The sequence below is a fragment of the Melanerpes formicivorus genome, unplaced genomic scaffold (assembly GCF_026170545.1).
Source record: "Melanerpes formicivorus ecotype bairdi unplaced genomic scaffold, bMelFor1.0.p_v2 SCAF_2, whole genome shotgun sequence".
Taxonomy (NCBI): domain Eukaryota; kingdom Metazoa; phylum Chordata; class Aves; order Piciformes; family Picidae; genus Melanerpes; species Melanerpes formicivorus.
In genome coordinates this window covers 26,523,549-26,550,408 of record NW_027142354.1, presented here as the reverse complement: position 1 = coordinate 26,550,408, position 26,860 = coordinate 26,523,549, and the positions used below count along the sequence as shown (strand labels likewise).

Genomic DNA, 26,860 nt, shown 5'->3' with positions numbered 1-26,860 from the left:
GCCAGTTCTGCTCTTTTGCGTTTATTTTGTGTATGTCCTTAGTTCTTGCTAGTTGAGCCAATCAAGATTTGAGTGGGGCTTACCTAGGGGTGGCATTGTGCATATGACAAAACCAGGTTTGCTTTTCTGGCATTCAGAACTAGGTATCCAAAGTTCACTTGAAATAAGCTCTAAGGGTTTTTTGAAATGTTTTTCACCTTAATTAAAAATATTGCAAACATGCACATATACCACATCTTCCTGTGTGCTGAACCAACCTAAAAAGAGAATTAAGAATGCAAATTGCAGTGTCTTGTGCAAAAGCACTAGACTTGAATCTAGCCCTTTGCTGTAAGCCAGACACATCCAGTTTATCAATAGTGTGGAGGAGGAAAGTCGTATTGTTCTTCCAGTAGCTGACTCTTATTTTAGTTCCCTGACACTTGGTGCATTTTCTGCTTCCAACACTTCCCCCCCCCCCCCCCCCCCCCCAGCTACAGGAATCTATGCTTTCAGTGTATGATTTACAATAAAGACATAATTTTCTTCAAAAGGTTACAACACTTCAGTATAGTTTCTAGAAAGGTCAGAGCCCTCCTGCAGCTCGTACTGATCTCCTCCAAGAAAATCTGCTGTCATCAGGGATGCAGCTCTCCTTTTAAGATAATGAAAATGTAGGAACTCGAAGTGAAGTAAAAAGAACCAGTATTTTATTTTCTCTCCAGAAGAATTATTTCATTCAGGGAATAAATATTTACTTTCTCATCTGGAATATGTATTATTCATATCATTATATCCTTTGTAGATACTCATGATTAAAATTCATTTTGGACTTCAGATTTATTTTTTCCTGATCCTGCTGGTGCAGAGCTTTAGAATAGAATAGAATTAACCAGGTTGGAAAAGACCTCTGAGATCTCCAAATCCAACCTATCATCCAACACCATCTAATCAACTAAACCATGGCACCAAGCGCCCCATCCAATCTCTTCTTAAACACCTCCAGTGATGGTGACAGCACCACCTCCCTGGGCAGCCCATTCGAATGGGCAATCACTCTTTCTGTGAAGAATTTCTTCCTAACATCCAGCCTAAACCTCCCCTGGTGCAGCTTGAGACAGTGTCCTCTTGTTGTGTTGGTGGTTGCCTGGGAGAAGAGACCAACTCCTTCCTGGCTACAACCTCCCTTCAGGTAGTTGTAGAGAGCAATAAGATCTCTTCTGAGTCTCCTCTTCTTCAGGCTAAGCTGCCCCAGCTCCCTCAGCCTCTTCTTGTAGGGCTTGTGCTCCAAAACCCTCACCAGCTTTGTTGTCCTTTTCTGGACACGTTCCAGCAACTCAACATCTTTCTGAAACTGAGGGGCCCAGAACTGGACACAGTACTCAAGATGTGGCCTAACCAGTGCAGTGTACAGGGGTAGAATGACCTCCCTGTTTCTTCTGGCCACACTGTTCCTCATCCAGGCCAGGATGCCATTGCTCTTCTTGGCCACCTGGGCACACTGCTGGCTCATGTTCAGGTTTAGGTTTCTTTTCATTTTGGAGAACCATTCCTTGTGGAAAGTAGCAGAGATCATGAGCTTATGGTAGAAATAATCTCAAAATGTTTTTCTTTTCCATAATTAAATTGAATATGCAACCTCCTTTTTTGTCCTCAAGTGCATGTGTTTGAGTTTTATGAGTAAACAGTGTATTGCATTGTTTTTTTTCCCCACTCCCCCTTTTCCTTCTCTAGAGTTCTAGATAAGCCTCCTCCTTCTGAAAAATAGCAGCTCTACTTCTGTCAGTTCTGCATGCTTTGCATTTTTCTTCACATTCCTTTATTTCTGCTCTCACTGCAGTTTCCTGGACAAATCCAAGCAGATACGAAGGACTGACTTCTTTAAAGTGGGAAGCATTGTCTTCAGGAGAGAATACTCTTGAGATCACACCTGAAGGGTGATAAATTTAATTCTCTAGGTCACCTTTTGTATAGATTTCCCAGCCTGATATGGTCACCCACCTTGATAAGGTCAAGATCCTTTGATGTGAGCTGGGTTTTTTTAATGGTGGTGGTAGGCGTTCCCCAAAATTATCCCTGCAAGTTGCTATCTGATATATAAGCTCTTCAAGAGGTACTGTGTGTTTTATTTTGGGGAAGATGGCAAGGAATAACAAGCATATGAAATAAGAACTATTCTGGCGGCAGTCTCTGTTTTTACTATAAATCACTCCAACTCAGGTTGTAAGGACCTCTGAGCAAACTGATCTAGTTGAAAATGTCCCTGCTCACTGCAGCGAGGCTGCACTAGATGACCTTTCCAGAGGTCCATTCCAGCCCACAACATTCAATAATTCTATGACAGGCTAGTGAAACAGAGGATCAGAATAAGTTTCCGTGTTAGATTACAGAACTAGTTCTGATGGCTTTCAGAAGCAGTGTAAGAGACCACTGCTGTAAGTTGTTCCTGTTGCTGCTTGATTCTCAGACACCTGATCAGTCTGAGCATCAAAGAATTCAGCTCTAGTTTGAAGGACTGATTCATCGTCTTAGAGTAAAGAAGTGTGATGAGTGCACAAGTGAAAAGGAAAAAGTGGAAGAGGAGGGAGTCATCAAGGAGTATTGTTCAGTGCTGGCAAAAGGTAGCAGATACTTGGCTTTTCAAAAGTAGCGTTCAGTTGCTAGAGAAGTTAACACCTGTCTCCCCATCTTTCTCCTTTTAAATTATTTGTGAGTGTTGCTTTTAGTGCACGTGTAAATTCAGGGGGGTTATCTTTCAAAAGTTTCTTCAGCACTTCATTTTTTCAACCTTAATGTCAGCATAATATCCATCAACAAAACCGCACAGGCTTTAAGCGAAGGTGACCTGGGCTGCCTGTCTTTTTCTGTGTTTTCCCGTGTGTCCAAAATGAATGAGTTTTCAAGGGGGTCTGTGTTTTTAATAATAAACCTTTTAAAGTTGCTGTTATCTGAAACATATGTATCTAGTACTGAGAATTGTTAAAGAAATGCTTTGAATTGTTGTTTGTGAGTTCTGAAGTTTTCCTTCATTTTTCCATAGGAGTTTTTTGCATCTCTGTTTTCTAGTCTTCCTCCTTCCCTGGAAAACTCTTTTAATGGATTAGAGTAGAATAGACCAGATCAGGTTGGAAGAGACCTTCAAGATCATCGTGTCCAACCTATCATCCAACACCACCTAATGAACTAAACCATGCAACCAAGCACCCTATCAAGTCTCCTCCTGAACACCTCCAGTGATGGTGACCCCACCACCTCCTTGGGCAGCCCATTCCAATGGGAAATCACTCTCTCTGTGTAGAACTTCTCCTAACCTCCAGCCTAAACCTCCCCTGGTGCAGCCTGAGACTGTGTCCTCTTGTTCTAATGCTGGTTGCCTGGGAGAAGAGACCAACCTCTGCCTGTCTACAACTTCCCTTCTGGTAGTTGTAGAGAGCAATAAGGTCACCCCTGAGTCTCCTGAATTCTCCTGTTTCCTTCTTTCCATATTCTTCTGGCACTTGAATCTGTTGTTCATTTTAAAATGTCAATATTTCATCTTTGTCTACTTTCAATGTAGTAGATAAGGACATATCAGATTATGACATTCCTGAAGGAACAGCTCTATTGTGAATTAAAATATTTGTAACTACTTGTGAGTTAAGATTACAATGCCCAAGTTCCCATGCCCTTAGCTTGTAAATGCTAATGCTGGTGTAATTCTGTTTGTGTATTCTAGTCTTACTGAAGTCTTAAGAATTATGGTAAAGCTGCACTTAGGCTACAGCTTGACTATTAATCTGACTATTTGTGTCAGAATTTAGGGAATTTATTCATTAGTCTAGAAACAGCTTTTGAATGATTAGTCTGAGTGGAAAGTGTGCCTGTGCTGAATGGTTTCAGATGTATGCAATGGCTTGATATTTGGGTGCTGTTTTTCCAAAATACAAGAAAAAAAATGGTGTTAGAAAGCCATGTGTGGTCTTGTGGGGTTTTCGTTTGTTTGTTTTTCTTGTGGTTTGTTTTGGGTTTATTTATTTGTTTTAAAAATCTTGTGGTTCTAAACATTGGATATTGTGGTTGGTCTAAAAATGGAAACTAGTGGACTGTAATTGATTTATTTGTGCTATTCAAAAAAAGTCATTAGAAAGACATAACAGTATCTGAGATCTTCTGACTCATGTAGTTTGAATCCCTCCATGTTTGAACAACTTTTCTCTCATTATCTCCTCCAGTACTTCCAGATGAAACAAAATGTTCTAAGACTTAAGAAATATCAGGAAAACTAACTTTGGTTTGGGTGTGGGGTTTTGGTTTTGTTGGTTAGTTTTTTTTGTGGTGTGGTTTGGTTTGTAGGGTGTTTTTTTTAGTGGGTTTTTTTCCCTCTTTTCTTGGAGGGTCTAGCTTTTATGCTTGAGATACTAGATGTCTACAGCTATAACTAGTTTCTCTCTGAAATATAATTCAGCCTTGAAGTGAAAGTAGTGGCTGCTGAAATTTCAAATCCCTTTATTGTGATGAGGAATCATGGATAATTGGAAAGATGAAGGAAGTAGTTTAAAAAGCCAATGATGCAATCATCTTCTTATCTACATGTAGTGTCTCACATTACTACATGTTCCTTTCGTCTCCTTGTTATCAGAACTGCTGGGGCTGGACAGCTGTTTTATGTGTTTGTAAAGGATGAGCCTGCTTAATGCTCTGTGCAAAATGAGATTCTGCATTAAGAGTCGAAACAATCTCTACTATCAGCACAAGGCGAAAATACAGCCATAGCAATCTGATTGCACGGTCCAGTGCTGAAAATTTGTGTGTGATGAGAAATCTCTGATAGATTTAGTCAACACAGTGACATTTCATAATGGAGTGTGATTTAAAAACCTTTTCAGCCAGAAAGAAGGTTGCTATCCTGTAGAGATATTCTAGTCCTCTAACAATTGGAAAAGTGTACATGAATCGGATTTTATGTGTGAAGTGGTGTTACTGCTGTGCAAAATGGAGTGCCATATCTGCCGTGTATGTGAGGGCATAAATCAAGCCCATGTTTTCAGATCAATGCAAGGAAAGGAAATGTTGCTGTCTTCAATTGTGTATTTTTTCCTGAGTGTTTTGTGGAGTAGCCAGTATTAAGATAGTCCTCATTCCTTTCCTGCCAAAATGGCTAGCTCATTCTGTCATTTCTGCTGTATTGACTGTTACAGGAAATGAAAAATTGTGAGAAATATTCTATGACTATAAAGAATTTATAGTTCATTAACAAGAGTTGTGCTGTTTTCTAAAAAATTGTAGTGTTAGGTACTTACTATGTTATCTGACTGTATCCTGCCTGCCTGACCACCAGCATATGTGTGAGTTAGTATGTTCACACAGAATAACAAGAAAGACATGAACCTGTTGGAGCAGATCCAGGAGGGCCACAAAAATGATTGAAAGGCTAGAATACCTGTCACGTGAAGAAAGGTTGAGAGAGTTGGGGTGGTTCAGCTCAGAGAATAGAAGGCTCTAGGGCCTTTCAGTATTTAAAGGGGACCTGTAAGAAAGATGGGGACAATCTTTTTTGCATAGCCTGTTGCAACAGGAAAAGGGGTAATAGTTTTGAACTAAAAAAGCGTAGATTCAGACTAGATACAAGGAAGAAATTTATGATGAGTGTGTTGAACCCTTGACACATTGGCATAAGTTACCCAGAGCAGTGGTGGATTTCCCATCCCTGGAAACATTCAAGGTCAGTTTGGAAGAGGCTCTGAGTGTGGTTGGACTGGATGACCCTTTAAAAGTCTCTTCAAACTCAAACCATTGTATGTTTCTGTGACATTTGCAGCAGTGATCTTTATCAATGTGAAGACTTCCATTCACTACAAGCATCAAACTAAACCATATTCTTATTGGAGTTAGTTTGTGATTTAGAGCTGCTTTCTATTGTATAAACACTGTATTTCCTGAGTAGCATGTAGTCTTTGGTCTCTCATTTTCAAGGACTTTACTGATTTGCATGACAATGTATTTTTCAGGAAGCTGAACACACTCTTACTCCACCTGCTGAATTTGAGAATGCTACTGTGGCTTGGGTTCAGGACAGTTGATATCACTGCTTGTTTCCTTGGTTTTTGTGGAAGCTTGTTGCTTCTCCTTAACTGTTTTTTCATCTTGGGGTAATATATCTCTTCATTTTATTTGCTTTTGTGCTATGACTAGGATTTCAACTCTTCTCTCACTTGCTAGAGAGCAATTAAATGTTAATATTTTTCTTTGTTGGAGTGGTCGCTCAAATGACTTGTTAGGATTTGTAGGGATTTTGATTTGTTAGGCACTTGGTTTCTCACCCTATGCCTGCCCCAATCTTTCTGCCACAAAGTATGTCTGTGTTTTGAGTTCACTTCTAGCTAATAGTGGGAAATGGTACTTCTTTCTGTGTCTGTGTGTACCTATTGTTGGTTATGCTTGTATAACTATATATGCATGCATTCACGTGAATTTAAGGATTCTTTTTGCTTGGATCTTTTATTTTCTCACTTGCTTTGGTTTCACTTATGACTGAAATGTCAGCTTCTGGGTGTATCTAATGAGAAGAGGCAGATAGTTCACTGTTGAAAATAGTGGGGTAGCACATATTGTGGAAACAGTAGATGATAGGAGTGACATTTTGCTCTTCTTTTGTATACATTCATGGCTTGCAAAACAGATGATCACTCTTGCATCACCCTTTGGCATTTTCCAACACTAAGGCAAATATTCCATAGCCAGGTTGGGAATGAAAAAGCTTGTTGGAGCTAATGAATTCTAGAGAATGGTAGCCCATAAAATCCTGCAGAAGGATTAAATTTTGACTTGGAGAAGTTTCTAATAACTTGACTTAGGCGGTGGAATCTGAGTCAGAGTCCTTTCTCATTGGAGTCACTTGAGCTAAATTCCAAGACTTTTCCTTATTGGTAGTTTTAGCTGTCATGCTGGGATTAGTCTTTCATTCTGGTTTTCCTTCTCTTAGGTCAGCTTCTGTGATAAGGGCTCTTTGTGGAGGTTGTGTAAGATCTCTGTGAAGGGAGCACAGTTGGTAACCTCATCTCTGAGGGGACTGCAGATGTGTAGGCCATACGTTGAGCAGACTTCAGCCCTATCTTTTTGCTAGGCCTTAACAACCAGAAGGCTTTCCAACTCTTTAGAATGAAGTTAACTCCAGTGTGCCTGTATAGTGTGAAATTGAGATTACTGCTTGTAAGAGTTGCAGAGTCACTGGGATGCTATAGTAAACTGCACAGTCCTGAAAAACTTGTTTTGCTCTGAACAGGTTTGTGTATTGTTAGATGGCCTGAACTGAAGGTTATGTTCTATCAGATTCACAGCTGAAGGTTATGTTCTATCCCATATATCTGGTTCACAGCAAAAATCTTGAAGGTTTTACACACAGGACCTAAATAAGATCTAAAAGTTCCATTTATGCACTCGGTATAAATTTTAGTAGCATAAAGCTGCTGTTCCCCTTTGTGCCTTGCAATCTGCCTTTGCTCAGGGCTGAACAAATGGTATCCCGACTTAGAGGAATATGCTTTCTCGGAAAGAACAGATAAACTGATGAAGTGCAGTTTGGAGGAAGAGCAGTTCTGTGTGCTAGGAGCAGAATGTATAGCAAGTGAGGCAAGATGCCTGATTTTCCTACCTTGAAAGCGCATGGTTGAAATTTTACTAATAGTGTGCTCTGACACTGCTTTCCTGTGATAGCATCTGTTTGGATGCTGTTTTTCCCTAGTTTGTGCCTTATTGAAGAATATCTTTCAGAGGTATAATGTTGTGGAGTTTTGGTCTGTGTTGAGAATAGATACAAAGAGGAAGTGTAGATGTCTTATCTCTGTAGTGATTAGTATTTTTTCTTCCCGATGTAGAGGTCTGCCTTTTGTGCTTCTTGTCTGGTTTGTGCTAGGCATTCATTTTATTATGGAATTGAGCTTTGATTTAGTATTCTAAAGTATTTCAGATAAAAGGTCTGGGTTGAATGATGAACCTGTCTAGGTCTGCAAAACTGAAATAGGTTATTGGCAATTATCTATGTGAATTTCATACTGTAGAGCCTTTACTGATTAAATGCATTAGTGGATACAGTTTGCCCTCAGAATTTCTGGACTGATTTTTGTACTAAGTCTTTACAGTTGCTGTGGACAATATCTTTGATTTTAATTAAAATAATCAGAATCTGCAATTAAACATTGATGCTAAATAGTAATACTTTATCTGCTGTGTCATGTGCTTAGAGCTACAGAGATTTGGCCATAAATCCTGATGTTGGGATAGAAGGGAAATTACACAGAGACTTATTGAAGGCAATATGCAATTGCCAATATGTCAAATGAAAGCTTGTCATAAGGTTATTTAATTAAAGGAGTTACTTAGTAATTTTTCAGATTTCTTAAACTTACTCCATCTGTATATGTTCATAGATGTCATCCTTGAAAGAAGTAGAAGGAAATAATTCCCTTGTTTTTTCAGTGGTTCAGTTTCTGATGATTAACCTTTCTTCTTTTTTAAAGAGTTAAAGATTTTAAGTCAGTCTCACATTTTATTTTCCTGTTGTTTTCTCAGAGAACAAAGCAATGCTTTTACACACTCCAGAAATGATCTAAGACATAGCAACTTTAATTCCCTTGTCTTAACCGATCTTCATATTCTTTATATGCCTGCATTAACCTTCTGTTAGGGCTGAGAAAATGTGATGTAATACTGTGTTGCTTCACTGCAACATAGCCCTATAGATCTGATCCACCAAAACACTCAGTTACCCATGTCTTGTTTTTATTTATTTACCCACATCCAATATCTCTCTCTTGGATCCTATTTTGTTAGAGAATAGACACTGTTTACTACACCAACAAATCGTGGGTATGACTGCCGCTGCAGTTTTGCCTTTATGTATACTTGTGTTTCTGCTAAATGTGAATCCTTTTGATCTATTTACAGCTTATAATAATTTGTTTATATACAAATTAAGCTGAAAAGGTTCTAGCTAATTTCCCTCTCTGCCCTTTGTGCTTCAATATCTGTGTGAAGGTGTGGACATTCTTTTTCTTCCATTCTTCCTTTCTGATCCTGCTGGTTCTTGTATTGCAGCTGAAGGATCGCTTGTTGCTTCCTTCAGAAGTATGTAGATGGAGACTTGGAAATACCTGGGTTATTGGAATGTTTCAGTATACTTAAGTTATGGGATGCATACATATCAAGTTGAGTTCTACTTATTTAGTCAATTTGACTTTTCAATTATTTAACTCTAGTTTCCTGGGCTTCCAGAAGATGTAAGACTTTCTCATGTACTTAAATATTGAAACAAAGCACCACACCTTTTACTCTCTGCTTCCCCCATTCCTCCTGTGGAAGAGTGTTGGTTTTAGGTTTGTGTTGGTGGTGGGGTGGGGGTTTGTGTTGGTTGGTTGTTTTTTTTGGGGGGTGGAGGGGTTGGATTTTTTTTATTGGTGTTTTTGTGTCATGTTTTTTTGTTAGTGTGTTAGAGCTGAGAGCAAGCAATGATGAGTTGAATTTAAAGAGGATAAGGGACAGCACTTAAAAATGCAGGCTAATTCATCAGACACTTCTAATACTGTAGAATTTACAGGAGATGGCATTAAATCATGCCTGAGCATTTGCTGAAGTAATTGCCTTTCAAGCAGAAATATATGTAGTGGGTTTGAGTGATGGGTGGTTTAATGTTGTAGTTGAACTTATAATCCTTTGCTTGTAATGGGAACACCCTTTTCAGCCCTTTTTCCCCCTACTACCTTGACTGCTGCTTCCCTTGCATCAAATACCTCAGCTAATTTAGTGGTTGATCTTGTTCTTTTTAAAAGACCACAGCTAGTGAAATAATACACCCATACATCAAGTCAGCTAAATGAATTTGATCACCTGATCTGCTACACCAGTGTCTGTAAGGGGAGAATTGGAGACAGTCCAGTGGTGAAGTGTGAACAGCTCCTTTCAGCAGCAGCTAGCCTATAAAGCAGCTGACTTGTCAAGTCAAGCAGCACCAGCTACATGCTTGCTTTGCAAAATGCTGGAGCAGTTTTAAGATGATATTGCCCTTCTAGTTTCCTGCACTTACTGGACTAGCTGCTCTGTGGAAACTGTTGTTCCATGTTCCATCTACTCAGTACTGGTGAAGTTGCACCTCAAATACAGTGTTCCCTTTTGGGCCTTTCACTCTAAGGACACTGAGGTGCTGGAGCATGCCCTAAGAAGGGCAGCAAAGCTGGTGAAGGGTCTAGAGCACAGGTCATATGAGGAGTGGTTGAGGGAACTGGGGCTGTGCCTGGAGAAAAGGAGGCTGGAAGAGGTGGTCTCAGATTGTGTCAGAGGAGGTTTAGATATAGGGTATTAGGAATAATGTCTTCACCAAAAGGGTTGGCAAGCATGGGAATCGACTGCCCACTGAAGGGGTAGAGTCACCATCCCATTTAAAAGGTGGTTAGATGTGGTGCTCTGGGGCATGGTTTAATGGTGAACTTGGCAGTGCTAGGTTAGTAGTTGGACTGGATCACCTTACAGGTTTTTTCTAACATCCAGGGGCTTAGTCTAATCTTGTTGATTTTTTTAAATGACTGACACTTCCACTGTATCTGTTGGATCTGAACTGGAGTATGTGTGCTTTTATTAAGATACTTGAATGTTTGGATTCCACATCTGGGAAAGCACTTAAGGAAGAAAATTAGTATGTACAATAATTTTCAAACAAGAGCTGTGGACTTTGAAAGAAGCCCTGTTTGTTCATCAAGCCATGCCCTACTCTTTTAGAAGCTGTTGCCACTTTTTCTATCCTGTGCCTTCCAGAAACTGAAAAATTAACCCACAAAATTTTAAAATATTCCTTGCAAATGTTATACAGCTTGGGGAAAAGTTGTAGGTATGAGAGAGGCGTGCTAAAATAAGTGCTGCTGTGCTTCAAAAACATTTCTTAACCCGTAAGTAACACAATGACAGTGCTTCATGGAGGTGGACATACCAGTGACATGCTTTTTTAAGGTTGCAAATGGTGAAAGATTTGTGTCATCTTCCAGATTCTTCTTCACTCTTGAAGTGGTTTTTTTTACTTGCATGTGTAGAACAGCAGATCAGATCACACACTTCTTTTGATGAGGATTTATGGTTGGATTTATGATTGGATTGTTTTCCCCTCAATCTAGCACAACTAAGAGCAACAAAAACACCAGTGCTGCTGAGTGTGCACTTACTGTGTAAATTGTGGAACTGTCTGCCCTGATAATTTCAGAACAGAAGGGTGTTTTAAACATTGTTTCAAACCCCCTATTAATTAACTATTGAAATACACCCTTTTTCTTCATCAGTCTGTCCTTTTGAGAACTAAAACTGAGTGATAGACTTAGATGTTATCCTGGATTTAAATATTCTCTGCAGATGCTTTGCAATGCTTTATTTCCATGGTCTGTGGCAGGTAATGCAGACAAGTGAGATTGTTTTGAAGACATGATACATTTTGAATCATGAGAAATTAATAACCACGGGGGGGGGGAATGGAAAAAAACCAAACCCTAAGGCTTTTAATGCTCCTTCACAGTGTTCCTGCTGCATTTGTATTTTCTGATATGTGAGACTTTCCACTCGCTTTTGCTATTTTTGTGGAGAGGTGACAGTCTCTCCCACATGTTAGAGTGAGATTCTGTTTTGCTTTCTGATCCATGGGCACTTCATAGTGGTTGCTGGTCCCACTTCTGTCTCTGGGAGCCTCTGTGGAGTTTTTTTCTTGATTAGTGGGGCTACTTTAAACTTGGGTTAGAAGCCTCTGGCTTTATCTGGGTAGGGGTGTGTGTTACTGGACTCTTGACTGGTCTGTCTGATGACCACTTCAGCTCCAACAGCTTTTTTTCGTGGTACAGCTGAATAAAAAAGGGTGTATTGTTTGGGGTTTGTGACCTTTGTGGGGTTATTTCCTCTTTTTGGTGGTATATTAGCTTGTCCCTTTCTAAGGTAAATAACACTTCATTTTCTGCTTACTTGGGAGTTGATGAGGCTGACTGCTGAATTTAGACACTTACTAGCTTGTATGAAATCTCTAGGCAAGTGGGAACATGATTCATTAGATGTCACCTGGAGCTGGGTACTTGAATTCTCATGGAGCTGTGAGAGTGTTGTGGGATTTTATGTTTAGGATCACCTTGTATGATGTCAAAAGCATTTCACTGTTTTACAGCAAAACGTAAATAGTCTAAAACCGCATAGCATTTGTGAGCTAATCAATGAATCCAGTGTATATCAAGCCAATGTGGGGATTTGGGAGATGTCATTCTGCTACTTTTAGGTTATCTTCAAATTTTAATTGGTTTCCTGAAGTGCAAATCTTTGTATTTAACAGCTTATGTCGGCTTTCAGCCTGAATAGCCCTACCAGGATTTCTCTGTTGCTTTTTGGCTCTTGTCAATTGAGTAAGTTTATTATGCCTAGAAATCTTAAACAAAGTTGCTTTTGTTTTGAATATTCAAACATGTGAAAGGAACCTACCTTTGGCAGTAATTAACTGACTAAAGGAATAAGAAGAAAAATCAAATCATCTTTACTGTAATAATTTCAGACACAGTGTTTAAGCATGGTAATCCAACACTACAAAGTGTATATGTTTCCAGTGTGTTTTCTGTTTATGCTTTGCTTCTTGGTGTACTTGGTAATACCAGTTTTAATAATGCTAATAAGTAAGTTTGCAATCAAAGGAAGTAATTTTGTTTGTGGGATATTTCCTGCTCATCCTGCCTGTAAGAAGCAGTGTTCCAGGTATTTTCAGAGCATCCTTTATCTTGGTTTCATATGAAACACTTTTACTGACAAGGGAAGACATGGCTGCCCTGTAATGTAATTACATTAAATTGCTAGAGTGCTCACCTGGCATGTAGGAAAGCTGGATCAATTTACTAGAGCAAGAGAGACCTAGAGTCATGCTTCTGAAGACCTCTTGGAAAGCAGCACGTGAGTGTTGGGTCCGAAAGGTGCCAAAAGTACTGGACTCTCTCCTGTACTGAAGGATCCTCCTCGGTTAGGGGAAATGGGCACATCAGAGCCTGCTCAGCTATTCTATGAGCATCTGAAGTGATACATAATTAAAAGATTGTAAAGTGAACTGGGGGGGGGTGGGGAGGAAGAGGTAGAAATTAAGTGCCAGCAGTGGCACAGAAGATTGGGCTTTGGCTGGGTCTGTGGCACAGGCATCTTTCTGACTCTGCTTGACTTCAAGTTCTTTTCTTAAGTATCTAAGCACTGTAAGGAGCTTTCATGCTTGGTGCAGAGATCTGAATTGTAACAGGCATTAAATTCTTGCATTGCCAAGTGCTGCTCTACATAACATCAAAGTACTTCTGTGAATATGGCCCCAAGTACATGATCAGAACAGAAATATACAGAGTGCTGAGAGGAGTCTGCAGTGAGAGCTCCCCTTCCAAAATCAACTGATTTGACTGATCTGTACTGCATGATGCAGCAAAGCCTTGTATTAGGCCAGATGGATCAAATGGTGCTCTTTGAAGATGCTGCCAGTATTCAGTTCCTCTTAGAAAATCATCAGCAGAAGAAAATCTGTGTGTATCTGGCCCCTGGCCAACATCTTAAAAGCTTCTACCAAACCAGATATTAAGCTCTTGCATGTATTTTGAACCATGAAGCCACATTTCTCAATTATTCTGTCTGACTGAATGTTACCAAGGCAAGCAGAACATTTGTTTTCTTCTGTATAATTCTTCACTTTGTATTCTGTGTGAACTTTTGGAAAAGTTGTGTGGGTACATGGTGATGAGCAAAGCATCTGGTTTGATGTGTATGCAGGAAAAGTGGATGGCTTTAGTCCCTGAAAGTAGCAGTGCATGTTAGCCTGTTAGGTGTTTGCATCTCCCTTGCTACTGTTTCCACAGAAGAAACAGTGAACAACTGTCCAGATAGCATATGGTTCTGTCATAGTTCCCAGCCATCTCCTGGCCCAAATGTAGCATGTCGCTCAGCATCTGGGTTGTCTGTGAGAGGAAGGGCTAGTATGGAGGCATACTCAGCTCCCACTTCAGTTGTTTTCAACCATGAGAGCTTTGCTGACATCTATATTGACTTGTCATTTGTAAGGTGTGTGAAAACCTAAATACAGTAGTGGTGATACATGTTGGTAAGTTGTTCTCTTGTTGATGGGAAACAACTGTAGGACAGAAATCTCTGCCATGATGAGATCTAATGCACAGCAGTTAAATGCCAAATCTATTAAACTAAAAACTCTAATGAAAAAACATGTAGTGGAAGACAGAAACAGGAGTAACAGTAGGAGTTTAAAGTGCTGGGCTTTTAGGGTTGGTGCTGTTTCTTTATTTTGTTTCTTTATACAGGAGCAATATGTAAGGACTTGGATCAGTAATATGGGGGTTTTGGTTGGTTGTTTTGATTTTTGGTGGGTATTTGTTGGGGGGGGGATGTATTTCGTTGGGGGGGGTGTGTGTGCCAAGTGAACTAACAATTAACAAAATGATAATTGAGTTGCAAAGCTTGTAAGGAATGTAGTGTTCAATGCAAACATATATAACAAAACCGTAAGGCTATGTGACCTGGAATATCTAAGTAATGGTAAGGTAGGTTATCTACCAATAGAATAGAATAAACCAGGTTGGAAGAGACCTTCAAGATCATCACGTCCAACCTATCCAACACCACCTAATCAACTAAACCATGCAACCAAGCACCCTATCAAGTCTCCTCCTGAACACCTCCAGTGATGGTGACTCCACCACCTCCCTGGGCAGCCCATTCCAATGGGCAATCACTCTCTCTGTGTAGAACTTCCTCCTAACCTCCAGCCTAAACCTCCCTGGCACAGCTTGAGACTGTGTCCTCTTGTTCTGGTGCTGTATGTATGTGTATAATTACAGCTTTCTAGTCTTAAATTTCTTGTTGAATATGATTGTATCTTGTAGATGTGTATAAATGCTCTAAAAATGTTGGAATCTTGCTTTGCATTTACACTACTCTATCCTCCCTTTGCCTGTACCACAGCAGCTGCAAATGTGTGACTGATCATTTCATGAAGCTTTTTTTTTCTAGTCTACTTCTTGAAACTGGAGTTTCATATTGCATCTTTGTCTTTCTCAGATTCAATATACAGAGTAGTCTTAATGCAGTGGGTAAGCTGAACAGGAAAATAAGTGGTGATAGCAAGGTTTGTAAACTTTCTGAGGCATTGAAAGTTTACCGTAGGTTGCTGTACTTCAGTGATTAATCAGCCTAACCCCTTCCCCTCTCAGTTTATTCAATTTAACCATAATGAATTGTGCTTATGATTTGCAAAGAATATTTTAACACATTGATAAGTAAATGTACATCATCCTAACTTGTGAGTTTTGGAGGTAATTATACAACTGATTTTTAAACTACATTTAATTTAGGGTTTTTTTTTGGTGGTACTACTATAACTTCAATTGGTATTACTTCAATACTGTTGTAAGATTTCCCACTGAATGTAGTTGAAAGGTTGCTATTTGGTTTCTTTGCATGTCATCTGGTACTGAATCAGGAATTAATGGGAAGCAGTGACATGCTGTGTGAAATTATCATGTGCCCAATACCTGCAACATGTGCATTATCACTGACTACCTATTTTGATGTTGCTGTATGTGACCTGGTCTGAACATAAGTGGTCTAGGGAGGTTCTTCTCCCCCTCTGCTCCACCCTGGTGAGACTACAGCTGGAATACTGTGTCCAGTTTTGGGCTCCCTAATTCAAGAGCAACAGGGATCTGCTAGAGAGAGTCCAACAGAGAGCCATGAGGATGATTAGGAGACTTGAGCATCTCCCCTATGAACAGAAAGCGATCTGGAGCTGTTTAGTCTGGAGAAGAGAATACTGAGAGGGGATCTGATCAATGTCTATAAATATTGAGGAGTGGGTGTCAAGTGGAGGAGGCCAATCTCTTTTCAGGGGTGTGCAGTAATAAGACAAGGAACAATGGATACAAACTTGAACACAGAAGGTTTCACCTCAACATGATGAGAAACTTCTTTACAGAGAGGGTGATGGAGCACTGGAACAGGCTGCCTAGGGAGGTTATGGGATCTCTTTTCTCTGGAGACTTTCAAAACCTGTCTGGATGCATTTCTGTGTGGACTACCCTAGGTGACCCTGCTTTTGGCAGGGGGGTTAGACTCAATCTCTGGAGGTCCCTTCCAACCTCTAGCATTCTGTGAACTGCATGAATAATGACCACACATGTATTAGTCTGGTGGTGTTCCATGTGCAGGTAACGTTTGGTTAGTGTCTTTACTAGCTGGCCAGCTACTTTTTAATGTTTTAAGAAGCTCCAAATACTTTGAGGTGTATTTACAGCATTTGCATATTTAGGTTGTAGCCAGATATTGTCAGCTTTTTTCTATGTCGGGAAAATAGTATTTTAAAGCATTAAGTGCTAATAGTATTAATAGTGTATTAATATAGAAAAAGGCATTAGCCTTTGATTTTTAATTTCTATTCATTACATCTCCCTCTTGTGCTCTCATGACTAAAGAGCTGTGCCTTTTTGTAAATGGTTTCAGTTGCTTTCAATCCTACCTTAAGCTTAGCTTTTTGTATGAATGACTTTTGTCAGTGGAGGCATCATTACCATCTACCAAGACTGCTCATCAAATGCATGCAGCTTCCTAAGATCATACTAGAAGCTGGGATTTGTTTTACTCCAAGCATGCTTAAAAAGCTACTTTGTCCCATGATGATGACAACATAGGAATGTTATTTGACTTATGATTCATTCTTGTATTGCACCAGATTAAGGTGCTGAAGCAACTTACAGTAAGATATGAAGAAACTCATTGTGTTCTTGTCTATGGTTTTAGTGTCTGCTTTCTTCTTCTGTGAACTCCATTTCTTTTTTCCTAAAAGATACAACATGTTGTTTGTCCCTAAAAGCCTATGGTTTCCCACATGCACTTTCCAAATGCTTTATTGGGTGAAAATTTGTGCTTAAGGTTTAGCTGAGCAGTCTATTCTAAAAATAATTAAAGAATTCTTTTGGAAATACTGCAAGGCCCTAATCTAGGGCACAAAGGTTTGAGGCTAATGTCCATACTTTCTCATCACTATACTGTTCTATAGGGAGTCCTTGAAGGCAAGTTGAAAATCCAGCAGTCTGCGTTGGGAAGCTTCATCCTAGAATCTGGGCTCACCTCAGAATATCTGAGGGCTGAACTTGAGGAGTTTCCTAGAAGCCTTGATTTTGTCATAATGCGAAATGGCAGTTAGCTGTAAGATCTCTAAAGCTAACTTTGCCTTTGGTCATTTACATTATTCTAAAAATCTGAAGCATAACAACAAACCCCAAAGTGAAACAGATAAATAACTATAATGGGACATGCTCTTCAGCTAGTAGGAAGGACAGGCAGAAAGGCAGAGTTTCTCCTTAAAGACATGGAAGGGAGAAAATGAGACCATGGCCAGTAGTTTTTAATTGCAGGAGAAATCCTTGTGGTCTCTTCTATTGCTGAATAGATGTTTTGCATTTATTTTCCAATTTACATAAGTATTTTTTTTAGGCTCATTACAGTAATCTGGAATGGTGGAGAGATTCATGAAATTATGCAAATCTTGACATTTATATTGGAAGGATTTTTCTTCCACCTACAGTTGATACTTGCACTTATTAAGGGTTCCCAGACTGTTGCTATCTTTAAACCGGTGCACAAACCCAAATAACTAGTGCAATGCAGCTTTCAGCATCCACGGAAGGCTTCTGTTTCAATGTGCTGGTGGGACTCAGTGCACAGTGGCAAATAATTTCCCTCGCCAGGATAAGCCATGATTGCTTTCTTAAAACAAATTGTTTGATTTTTGGGAGTGTGGGGATTTGTTTTTATTGTTTTAAATCTATCTTTAAGCAAAGTTACTGACCTTCACAAGGCCCAGCATCCTACTTGGTCAAACCTGGTCTTCTCTCTGGCATCCTTGCTGCATGATGCTATGGAAAACATACATGTCCATGTGTAGTATTTCATTTTGTTGTATTCCCCAACATTGGGCCTGTTACAGCTAGTTACTGTTCTAACCAAAGAATTTCCAGCCATGGCTTGGGAGATGGGATGGCAGAGACAATTTGCACTCTGAGGTTTGTACACCATCACCCTTTTCTGAAGACTGATAGATTCCTAGAAGAGATGCAAACTGTTGTGCGCTGCTTGACTTTGGTGCCTGGTAATATTTTTAGGTGCACTTACTGATTAGTATAGGCCTGGTATTGGTAAAGGTGTTGTCTTTAACAGGACTGTGCAAATAAAACTGGTAATATAATTAGGACCTTTTCGGTGCAGATGCCAAAAGAAACACTGTTTCCTTTTCTACAAGTGAGCAAGGACAGCAGAAGCTGAAGCCACTTGAAGAAGTTGTCTAAGTGTAGCCTGCAAGTGGCATGCAGTCGCTAATTATCTCTTTTTAAGAAAAACAATAACTTACCCTCTCCTCTGCTTCTTCCAAATGCAGAGTGGGACAATTCAGCTTAACATCTTGTATTTTCGTGGTAATGAGCATACGAGAATGTGTTATTTGGGTTTTTTTCTGTTGAAATTTCCTTCAACAGACGTTTACAGATTCAGTATAAATGTTGGGAATGGGAGGACTGGAGGAATGAAACTTCTCTCCCCTATACACACTCTCTAAATGGATGTTATCATTACTACTGGGTTAATAAATCCAGAAGAGTTGTTTGTGAAGCCCAGAAAAAGTTCCCCTGAAATGAAGACATGATAATATGAACTTGAATATACTTTAGGATGGTGTTGTGTTTGGTTTTTTTTCCCCCAATATGAAAGCTGCCGCTTTGAATAGAACTGCTAGATAATTTGGCTTTTCTGTTTGAGATAACTTAATTCTTGTTAGAGTAGGGCTTTCTTCAGATTTTGTGTAGTATTTTTGCCTGCTTTGGTCATTTGAGTATTACCAGGGGAAAACAAACAAACAAAACTATTCCATCTTTCTTAGTACATCTCCTTCTTAAACAGCTTTCTTTTTTACAAACAAGAACTACTGCATAATTTAAATGCTAAATCCCATCTTAAATTTTTGTTCTTTTTGTTTGTTTCCCAAAAAGCATCATCATACCTCTTAAAATCCGGAGTTGACTCTCCTGAACCACTTAGCCAGTTTAAAATCCACAGAACTTAGTTACTGGTGTTTACTTTGCAAGCACAAAATTCAGTCGGCTAAGGAAATGAATTTAAATATTATGTACTTTTTTCAGGAGGACCCAAATGATATTGACCCCAAAAGAAAAGACGTGCATGGCAGTGATGGGGAGGACAAATCACAAAGTGTGGAGACGCTACCTCCAGGTATTTCAGTAACATTTATTGTGAGCACTTATCCTTGAAAGTATAAAGCACAGCAGTTGTTCTGATTCTAGTAATTCCTTGTAGCTTGGAAATGGTAGGATTGTTTTAGTGGTGCGTACTTCTCTATTGTTAAAGCTTCAGCCTCCTCAAATCTTACCAGCTTTGCTATTCCTTAGGGTTTTAAACCATAGACAAAGTGACTCTCGGCTTGTCCATTTGCATTGTCCTACAACAGGTTTGAGGTGCTGTAAAAGCCTCTGGCACAAAGGCAGTCAGTCCATTTCTCTTGATGGATAATGCTGGCAGACAACAGACATGTCACCATGGGCCTGCTTCTGCCTGAAGTTCAGCCAAGACTCATACTTTTACTATTTTTGTCTACCTTTTGATGTTGCAAGTTCTCCTGAGTATGCTGGTGGGGTGTACCTTATTTTTCTCATACTTGCTCAGTATTTGTCAGATGCTGGCAAGTAGCAGAGCATGATGATTTTTGAGTGAAATGACCTCATGTCTTGAGGATGAGCTAGGAAAACTAAGGAGTCATTTCATGTGACTTCTTCCATAAACTTCTTTTTCTGCTTAACTGTTTCATATCAATGAGATTTAATTTAATATAGCTCAAGGAATACAGAAATAGTAAAATGGGTTTGAATATTTTACACTGTATTGAAAAGTGTAAGATACCTTCACAATGCATTTCACTCTTGCTATAATCTTAATGTTTGGCTTATATATCTGTCTTAACCAAACATTTAAAATACTTGAGGACATGCAGAAAGGGCTAACTAAGGCACCTGGAAGCTTCTGTCCCCAGTTGTGTGAGGTATGTTTTTTGTTTTACATTCTTAGGCTCCTGGTACAATATAAGCTGTTTGATGTCCATGGGTTTTTGTGTGTGTGTAACTTTTACTTTGCATATAAATTTGGAAATAAATCTTTAAGTTGAAGAGCTTTAACGTGGTTTCTGGCAGATCTTTTCAGCTATTTCCACCCCCCCCCCCCCCCCCCCCCCCATTACCAATACTTTTGCTGCATATGATGTTACCAGGATCATACAGGTCAGCCAATTTTGCACCTTCCAGCTACTGTTGCTATTTTCCCGTCTCAAATGTTTATGTATTCTGGTCCAAACCCTATATATTTCATCAAAGACCTTAATTTCCCAGTGGTCCTATGTAGCTATCCAAATATTAAAAGAAGTGGGAAGTGTCGTAAGTTGAAAGGGAGAGATATTGGAAGCTGGAACAGTTGGAGCTAGAAATAAAACTAAGTGGAAAGTAGAGCAGGTCAGGTTTGGTTTTTTTTTTCATTTATTTGTTGATTAGTAATCTCTTACAACCTGATTTAACAGGCAGGTGAATCGTTACTGCAAAGAGTCTAGAATGAAACATCAAAAGCTACACAGAGATAATTATGCACTCATCACTGTTTTGATTTCTTCAATTCATGTAGGCAAGCTTTGAATCTTTATGGCAATGAAGATTGGAATTCTTACTTGCAGTTTCTTTATACTGTTTTAAAACAGATTTTTCAGGGGGCTTTGATTGAAAGCTTTCTTGCTTTTCCATCGAGGTTAGGAGACGTGTAGTTTAGGTTTCAGCATTACAGAATCATAGCATCTTTCAGAACTTCTCAGAGATAGTGAATCATTATCTTGATCTTTAAAATGGCTTCATATGAAGATTAAACAAAGCTTTTTTACTTTCTATACACCAGAGTGTATTAGCCCTTTTTTATTTGATGACTTACATGATGCAGAAGTTTGGTTGGTTGTGTGGTTTATGGCTTTAAAAGAAAATAGTGATAATTTCTGCAGTTAGACCAGCCCTGAATGGTATAAATGAATTAAATAAAGCAAACCTACATAACCAGTTCTCTGTAGTGACAGGCATTTCAAACAGCTCTTTATCTTAGTTAATGAAGATCTGGAATCTCTTAATGGCTGTAAGTAAAAATAAACAATTTAAACCAAGTATCTTACTGTTCTTCAGCTGTACTGAGTTGGTGAGAGAGTGAAAGGTATTAAAAGGATTTTTTTATCTATTCTTCTGTTGCATGCTGCTTGGTTACGTGCAGATTTATCTGCTATGCTATTATTTCTCTTCTGTCTCACTTCAAGCTGCTCTTACTCTTATCTTGACTTTTCCCTAATAGATTTAATTCATACTGCACAGGATTGACAGAGCCTTTTGCTGGAGCCAGAGCCAGGCTTTGCCTCCTTCCTGGCAAGCCAAATTTACTTGTTCTTATATTCTGCAGCTGTCAGTGCTTTTCAGTAAATGTAGCCCTATAAAATGGTATTTGCTTTCTTCTCAAAATTACTCTATGCTTTCTGGACTATATGTCAAGCTCTACTTGGATGGAAACTGGAATAGAATAAAATGTACCAAAGTAGGACTATTTTTAAAATACATCTACTTATTACAGGGGGGGATGGGGGTGGGAAAGTGCTTACTATTTAAAATTAATCAGCATTGCACTGGTTTTGTGGGTTGTATTCTCCAAGACTTGAGAGTTAGGAAATGCTTGGGACAAGAAGAAGGAACTTCACCAGGTATCACCTTGTTTCTGCTTAACTTTTCAGGCTTGGAAGAGCCTCTAAAGTAAGCACTTCTTGTTAAAACCAAGGTTAGCATTGCAGCATATCTTTGTTATAGATTTATAGCTGATTCAGTGGGGGTGGGAGGGGTGGGTATTATTTTTTATTTTGTTACATTTTTAATTGCTTGGGGTTTGTTTGCTGCTTTGTTTATTTTTGTCAGATTGTTTGTTTATTTTTCTACTAGTCTCTGATGGCAGATTCCACACTTTATTTACTTTTGAGTTTAAAAGATTAATTTATTGTTCTGTTAGGTCTCAGCAAACATAAACACACATTTACTTGAATTTGAGCTTACAAGCTTGCTTAAATCAAGTTTGAAATAATGCAGCTGTGTTTTCTGATACTCTTTCCACCTGGCAAATTAATCGAAACTCACAGGAGAAATTAAATCAAGCTTGTTCATATTTGTGGATCAGTGCTTATTATTGGAAAATGTTGTATTAAGCCACTTCTAACTTCAGAATGTAGTTGATAAATTGTCATACAAGCCTTTCAGCAAAAGTAAGGCTGGACACTGTATTTAGCTTCGGATCTGTCTTTCATTTTCCAGCAGTTAATTGGAGCTGTTAGCACTTGTAACCGAGTGGGCAGCCCATGTTGCATGTTGTAGCTAAAAAGAACACAACCTCTTTGGGAAGAATGCTTGTTATGGTATCACCCTTACCACTGATGCAGTGCCTTCATGACCTCTTGTGGTTTGATTGCTCTTCCCAATGGATGGAAAGCAATTTGAGGAGTGAATGGGGGTGGCAGTCCTGGAGCAGGCTTCCAAAATCCATTGGTATTTGGAGTCTTTGAAAGGTGAAAGCCCTATATAAAAAGTGTTTCAGGTTTAGATTATATTTTGTGAAGTGCCCAAAGATCTCTGTTTTTAGACAAGAAAAGCAGTGATATGACATGTCTTGTATTTTGGAAAATATTCAGTGTATGTTCCAGATTGAGCCTGTATTATGAATTGGAAGGAAGGGGGACAGTACAGTCTGGGTGCCAAAGAAGTTGCAAAAGCATTGGAAAGTGCTAAGGGCAAGAGCTATATAGGGAGATGATCTTGTGATCTGTGCTGTGTTTTTCTAGTTTCCTGTATCAAGCCACTCTGTATCTTGCATAGTTTTCTTGCTTCTGAGGTTTGGTGTAATTTTTTTATGAACAACTCTGTATTGGGTTATTTGTAGCCAGTGGTAGCTGGCTGTGATGTAAATTTGTTTCCAAAGTAAGTTCCTGGAAATGCTTTGAAGACAGAATTTGACAAGCTCAGAAAAACTCTTGGCAGTCTATGGGCTACCAACAACAGCTTGAAAGATTTCTCTGTAGGGTTCTTTCAGTAACTAGAACCTGAAAATCTCTATTTATCTTGCAGTTATTTTTCCCAGAGCTTGCCCTCTGGGCTGCTTCATTAGGTTTCTATTAAATGTTTTGCAGTCACTTTTTGTGTAACACTCTAGTTCTGGATTCTCTCACTGCGTGCATGTTTTAACTTCTTTAGGATGCTGATTCAGATGTAAAAAGAGTTGGTTATTATTAACTATCTGGCTCTTAAATGGGTAATCTAAAAGTATGGGCACTTTTCTCTTACTCTGTGCCTTTACTTGACTGTTGGATGTTTCTTAAACCAAAAGCACCTCTGCCTCCAGACTTGGTATTTTTGCCTTGCAACCTCCACTATTGACTGAGAACCAGATTAGAATAAACCTTTATTAGAATAAACCAAACCAGGTTGGAAGAGACCTTCAAGATCATCGTGTCCAACCCATCAACCAATCCAACCCACCCAAACAACTAACCCATGGCAGATCATACTATGGGTCCAAGTTGCTTATGTAGATGAGCTCTTTGAATGCTCCTGAGATGACAGAATTCTTAATCAAGCTTGTGGTTATTTTGTTTAATGAGAAGTGTTCCTACAATATCAGAAACTTCTAGCAGTAGCTAACACACCATAGTTGGGGCATGTCTTGTAGACAGAAAGCTGTAAATGAGGCCTGCTTTAGTTTCTATGCTCTGCATGTTGAGTTATGGAACAAAGGCAAAACTGGAATCATCTGAGCAACCTCTGACTCTCATTAATAACTGTTTAGAGTGGTATTTCCTCTAGGCATAATGTAGTTTAGGATATGCCCAAGCCATGTTACTAGTCTAAAAGTTGGTCTTGAATGGAGTGACATCTCTGCAGTCTGCTACTTAATGAATTTAATTGGAAGTACCTCAAAACCTTTTTACATCAGTGATGGAAACAGCTAATATTAACTCCTCTCATATGTAATAAACAGTGTGAACCCCCAAACCAGCTTTTGTCCTGTATCATTTTATGTTAACAGCATGCTATGTTCACTGCAACATGCTTGTGAGAGATTCTAATACATATCCGTGTTAAAGTAAGAATGTCTCTATTGCATTGCAACTTAAACTCTCAATTTGCTGTAGGTAGAATAGGTTTGGCTGTCAATATGCAAAAACAAATGTTCAGTTGGAGTTAAGAGTTGGTAGTTTTAAGACATTTGGTAAATATCATACTGCTACTTTACTCCTGAAGATAGTGAAAAACCTGAAATTTTGTTCCTGATATCTGGATGCTGATCTACTTTTATGTGTTAGTGACATGACCAGTCACATAACAGCATCCTTGTTAAAAAAGAAAGTAAGTCTGTGAATCAGTTGTGGATGTTAAAGGAGATTGCAGTCTCAGTGGAGAATGATCTGGTGGTCTGCCTACATGTTTCTGAGAATAATATTGGTTTGTGCTTCTGAAAGGTCTGTTTCTCAAAAGGTTTGATTATAACTGACTGTGGTTTTACTTGTGATGCAGTAAATCAAGTTATAATGTCTTTGAAGTCTGGACTGCATCTTACAAAATAAATGGGTTAGGAACTGTCTGGAGAGCTATGCCCAGAGAGTGGTGGTGAATGGTGTCACTTCCTGTTGCCAGCCAGTCACTAGTGGTGTCCTCCAGGGATCAGTGTTGGCCCCCATCCTGTTCAGTATCTTTACTGATGATCTGGACAAGGGGATTGAGTCCATCATCAGTAAATTTGCAGATGACACCAAGTTGGGAGCAGGTGTTGATCTGTTAGAGGGTGGGAGGGCTCTGCAGAGGGACCTTGGCCAGCTGGACAGCTGGGCAGAATCCAACGGCATGAGATTTAACACATCCAAGTGCCATGTTCAGCACATTGGCCACAACAGCCCCATGCAGCTACAGGCTGGGGACAGAGGGGCTGGAGAGCAGGCAGGCAGAAAGGGACCTGGGATTACTGGTTGACAGCTGGCTGAACATGAGACAGAAGTGTGCTCAGGTAGCCAAGAAGGCCAATGGCATCCTGGCCTGTATCAGGAACAGTGTGGCCAGCAAAAATGCAGTGAGGTCATTGTGCCCCTGTACTCAGCACTGGTTAGGCCACACCTTGAGTACTGTGTCCAGTTCTGGGCCCCTCAGTTTAGGAAGGATGTTGAGTTGCTCAAGTGTGTCCAGAGAAGGGCAACAAAACTGGTGAGGGGTTTGGAGCGCAAGCCCTTTGAGGAGCTTCTGAGGGAGCTGGGGTGTTTAGCCTGGAGAAGAGGAGGCTCAGGGGAGACCTTATTGCTGTCTACAACTACCTGTAGGGAGGTTGTAGCCAGGTAGGGGTCAGTCTCTTCTCCCAGGCAACCACCAAAAGAACAAGAGGACACAATCTCATGCTGTGCCGGGGAGATTTAGGCTGGATATTAGGAAGAAGTTCTTTACAGAAAGTGTGATTGGCCGTTGGAATGGGCTGCCTGGGGAGGTGGTGGAGTCATCATCACTGGAAGTGTTTAAAAAGAGACTGGAGGAGGCACTTGGTGCCATGGTTTAGTTGATTAGATGGTGTTGGGTAATAGGTTGGGTTTGGTGATCGTGAAGGTCTTTTCCAACCTGGTTAATTCTGTATTCTGTTACTTGGATAACTTTATACCCAGATCATCTGCAACATTAATACCTTTTAATATGTAGAGTGTTGGGAGTTTTTTTGTTGTTGTTTTTTTGGCAAGGCAAAGCATGGCCTGCTGATTACTTCTGTAAACTGAGATCAGTAGACTTGTTTAATTTCGTATTAATTCACAGGATGTTCTAGGGGAATTTAATATGCAAAGGTTACTGATGTAATGCTGTTAACAAAACAGATTTAATCACTTGATTGCAAAACTAAAAACAAAACAACAACCCCCACCAAAAAAACACCCAAGCCCCATAACAAAACTGAGCTGTGTCATCGGTTATGGTGGGATTGCTGAATGCTGTTCTTTAACTTGCATGCTTTCCTGGTTTTCTGTTGTAGGAAAAGTTCGGTGGCAAGACTTTGATCAAGATGCTTATGTTAGCGCTACCATGGTGCGATCTGGCCAGGATCCATATGCCCGCAACAAATTCAATCAGGTAGAGAGTGACAAACTGCGAATGGACCGAAGCATTCCTGACACTAGGCATGATCAGTAAGTGCCAAACTGAGCCATGTTTGACTTAAAATTAATTTTTTGTAATGATTTTTTGACCATCCAGAAGTGTTTTCTAAACAAGAGCTCTCCAGCCTTTGAACTGGGAACACTGAACTGTGATGTAACCTTAAACACGGTTAAAGAACAATGAGTCTTATTCAGCATTTTCTGTTCCCATGACTTCCATCAGTGTGTGTTCTATATTGAAACTGGTGCTGCATTTCAGTCTCTTTGTTCCTGTTTATCTGATGGTTTTTCTTCATTTCAACATTTTTAAGATTCACTGTGAGGATGATCAAACAGTGGAGCAGGTTACTCAGATGGAGTGTGCAAAGTCCCTAGGCTTAGTTAAGGATACTCAAAGCCTGATGTACAGCCTGCTGTAGTTGGTTCTGCTTTGAGCAGGGAATTTGATGAAAGATTTCCAAGGGCCCCTTTGGATCTCAGTTGCTGTTTGAATTGTGTTTTTCTAAGTGTGTGATGATTTTCAACTCCAGACCTAAAGAAATCCAATGCACACCCAAGTGAACAAAGGACAGA

At 39.6% G+C, this 26,860-nt stretch overlaps 1 protein-coding gene across 1 annotated transcript in view; it reads left to right on the top strand.

Moving 5' to 3' along the window:
* The window catches only part of GALNT2 (polypeptide N-acetylgalactosaminyltransferase 2), a 102,509-nt gene that overhangs the window by 35,023 nt on the left and 40,626 nt on the right, over positions 1-26,860 (top strand). Inside the window, exons 2-3 of the mRNA XM_068154081.1 lie at positions 19,182-19,272; positions 26,164-26,317. Coding sequence (XP_068010182.1) covers positions 19,182-19,272; positions 26,164-26,317 — 245 coding nt within the window. The remainder of the gene's footprint in view (positions 1-19,181; positions 19,273-26,163; positions 26,318-26,860) is intronic.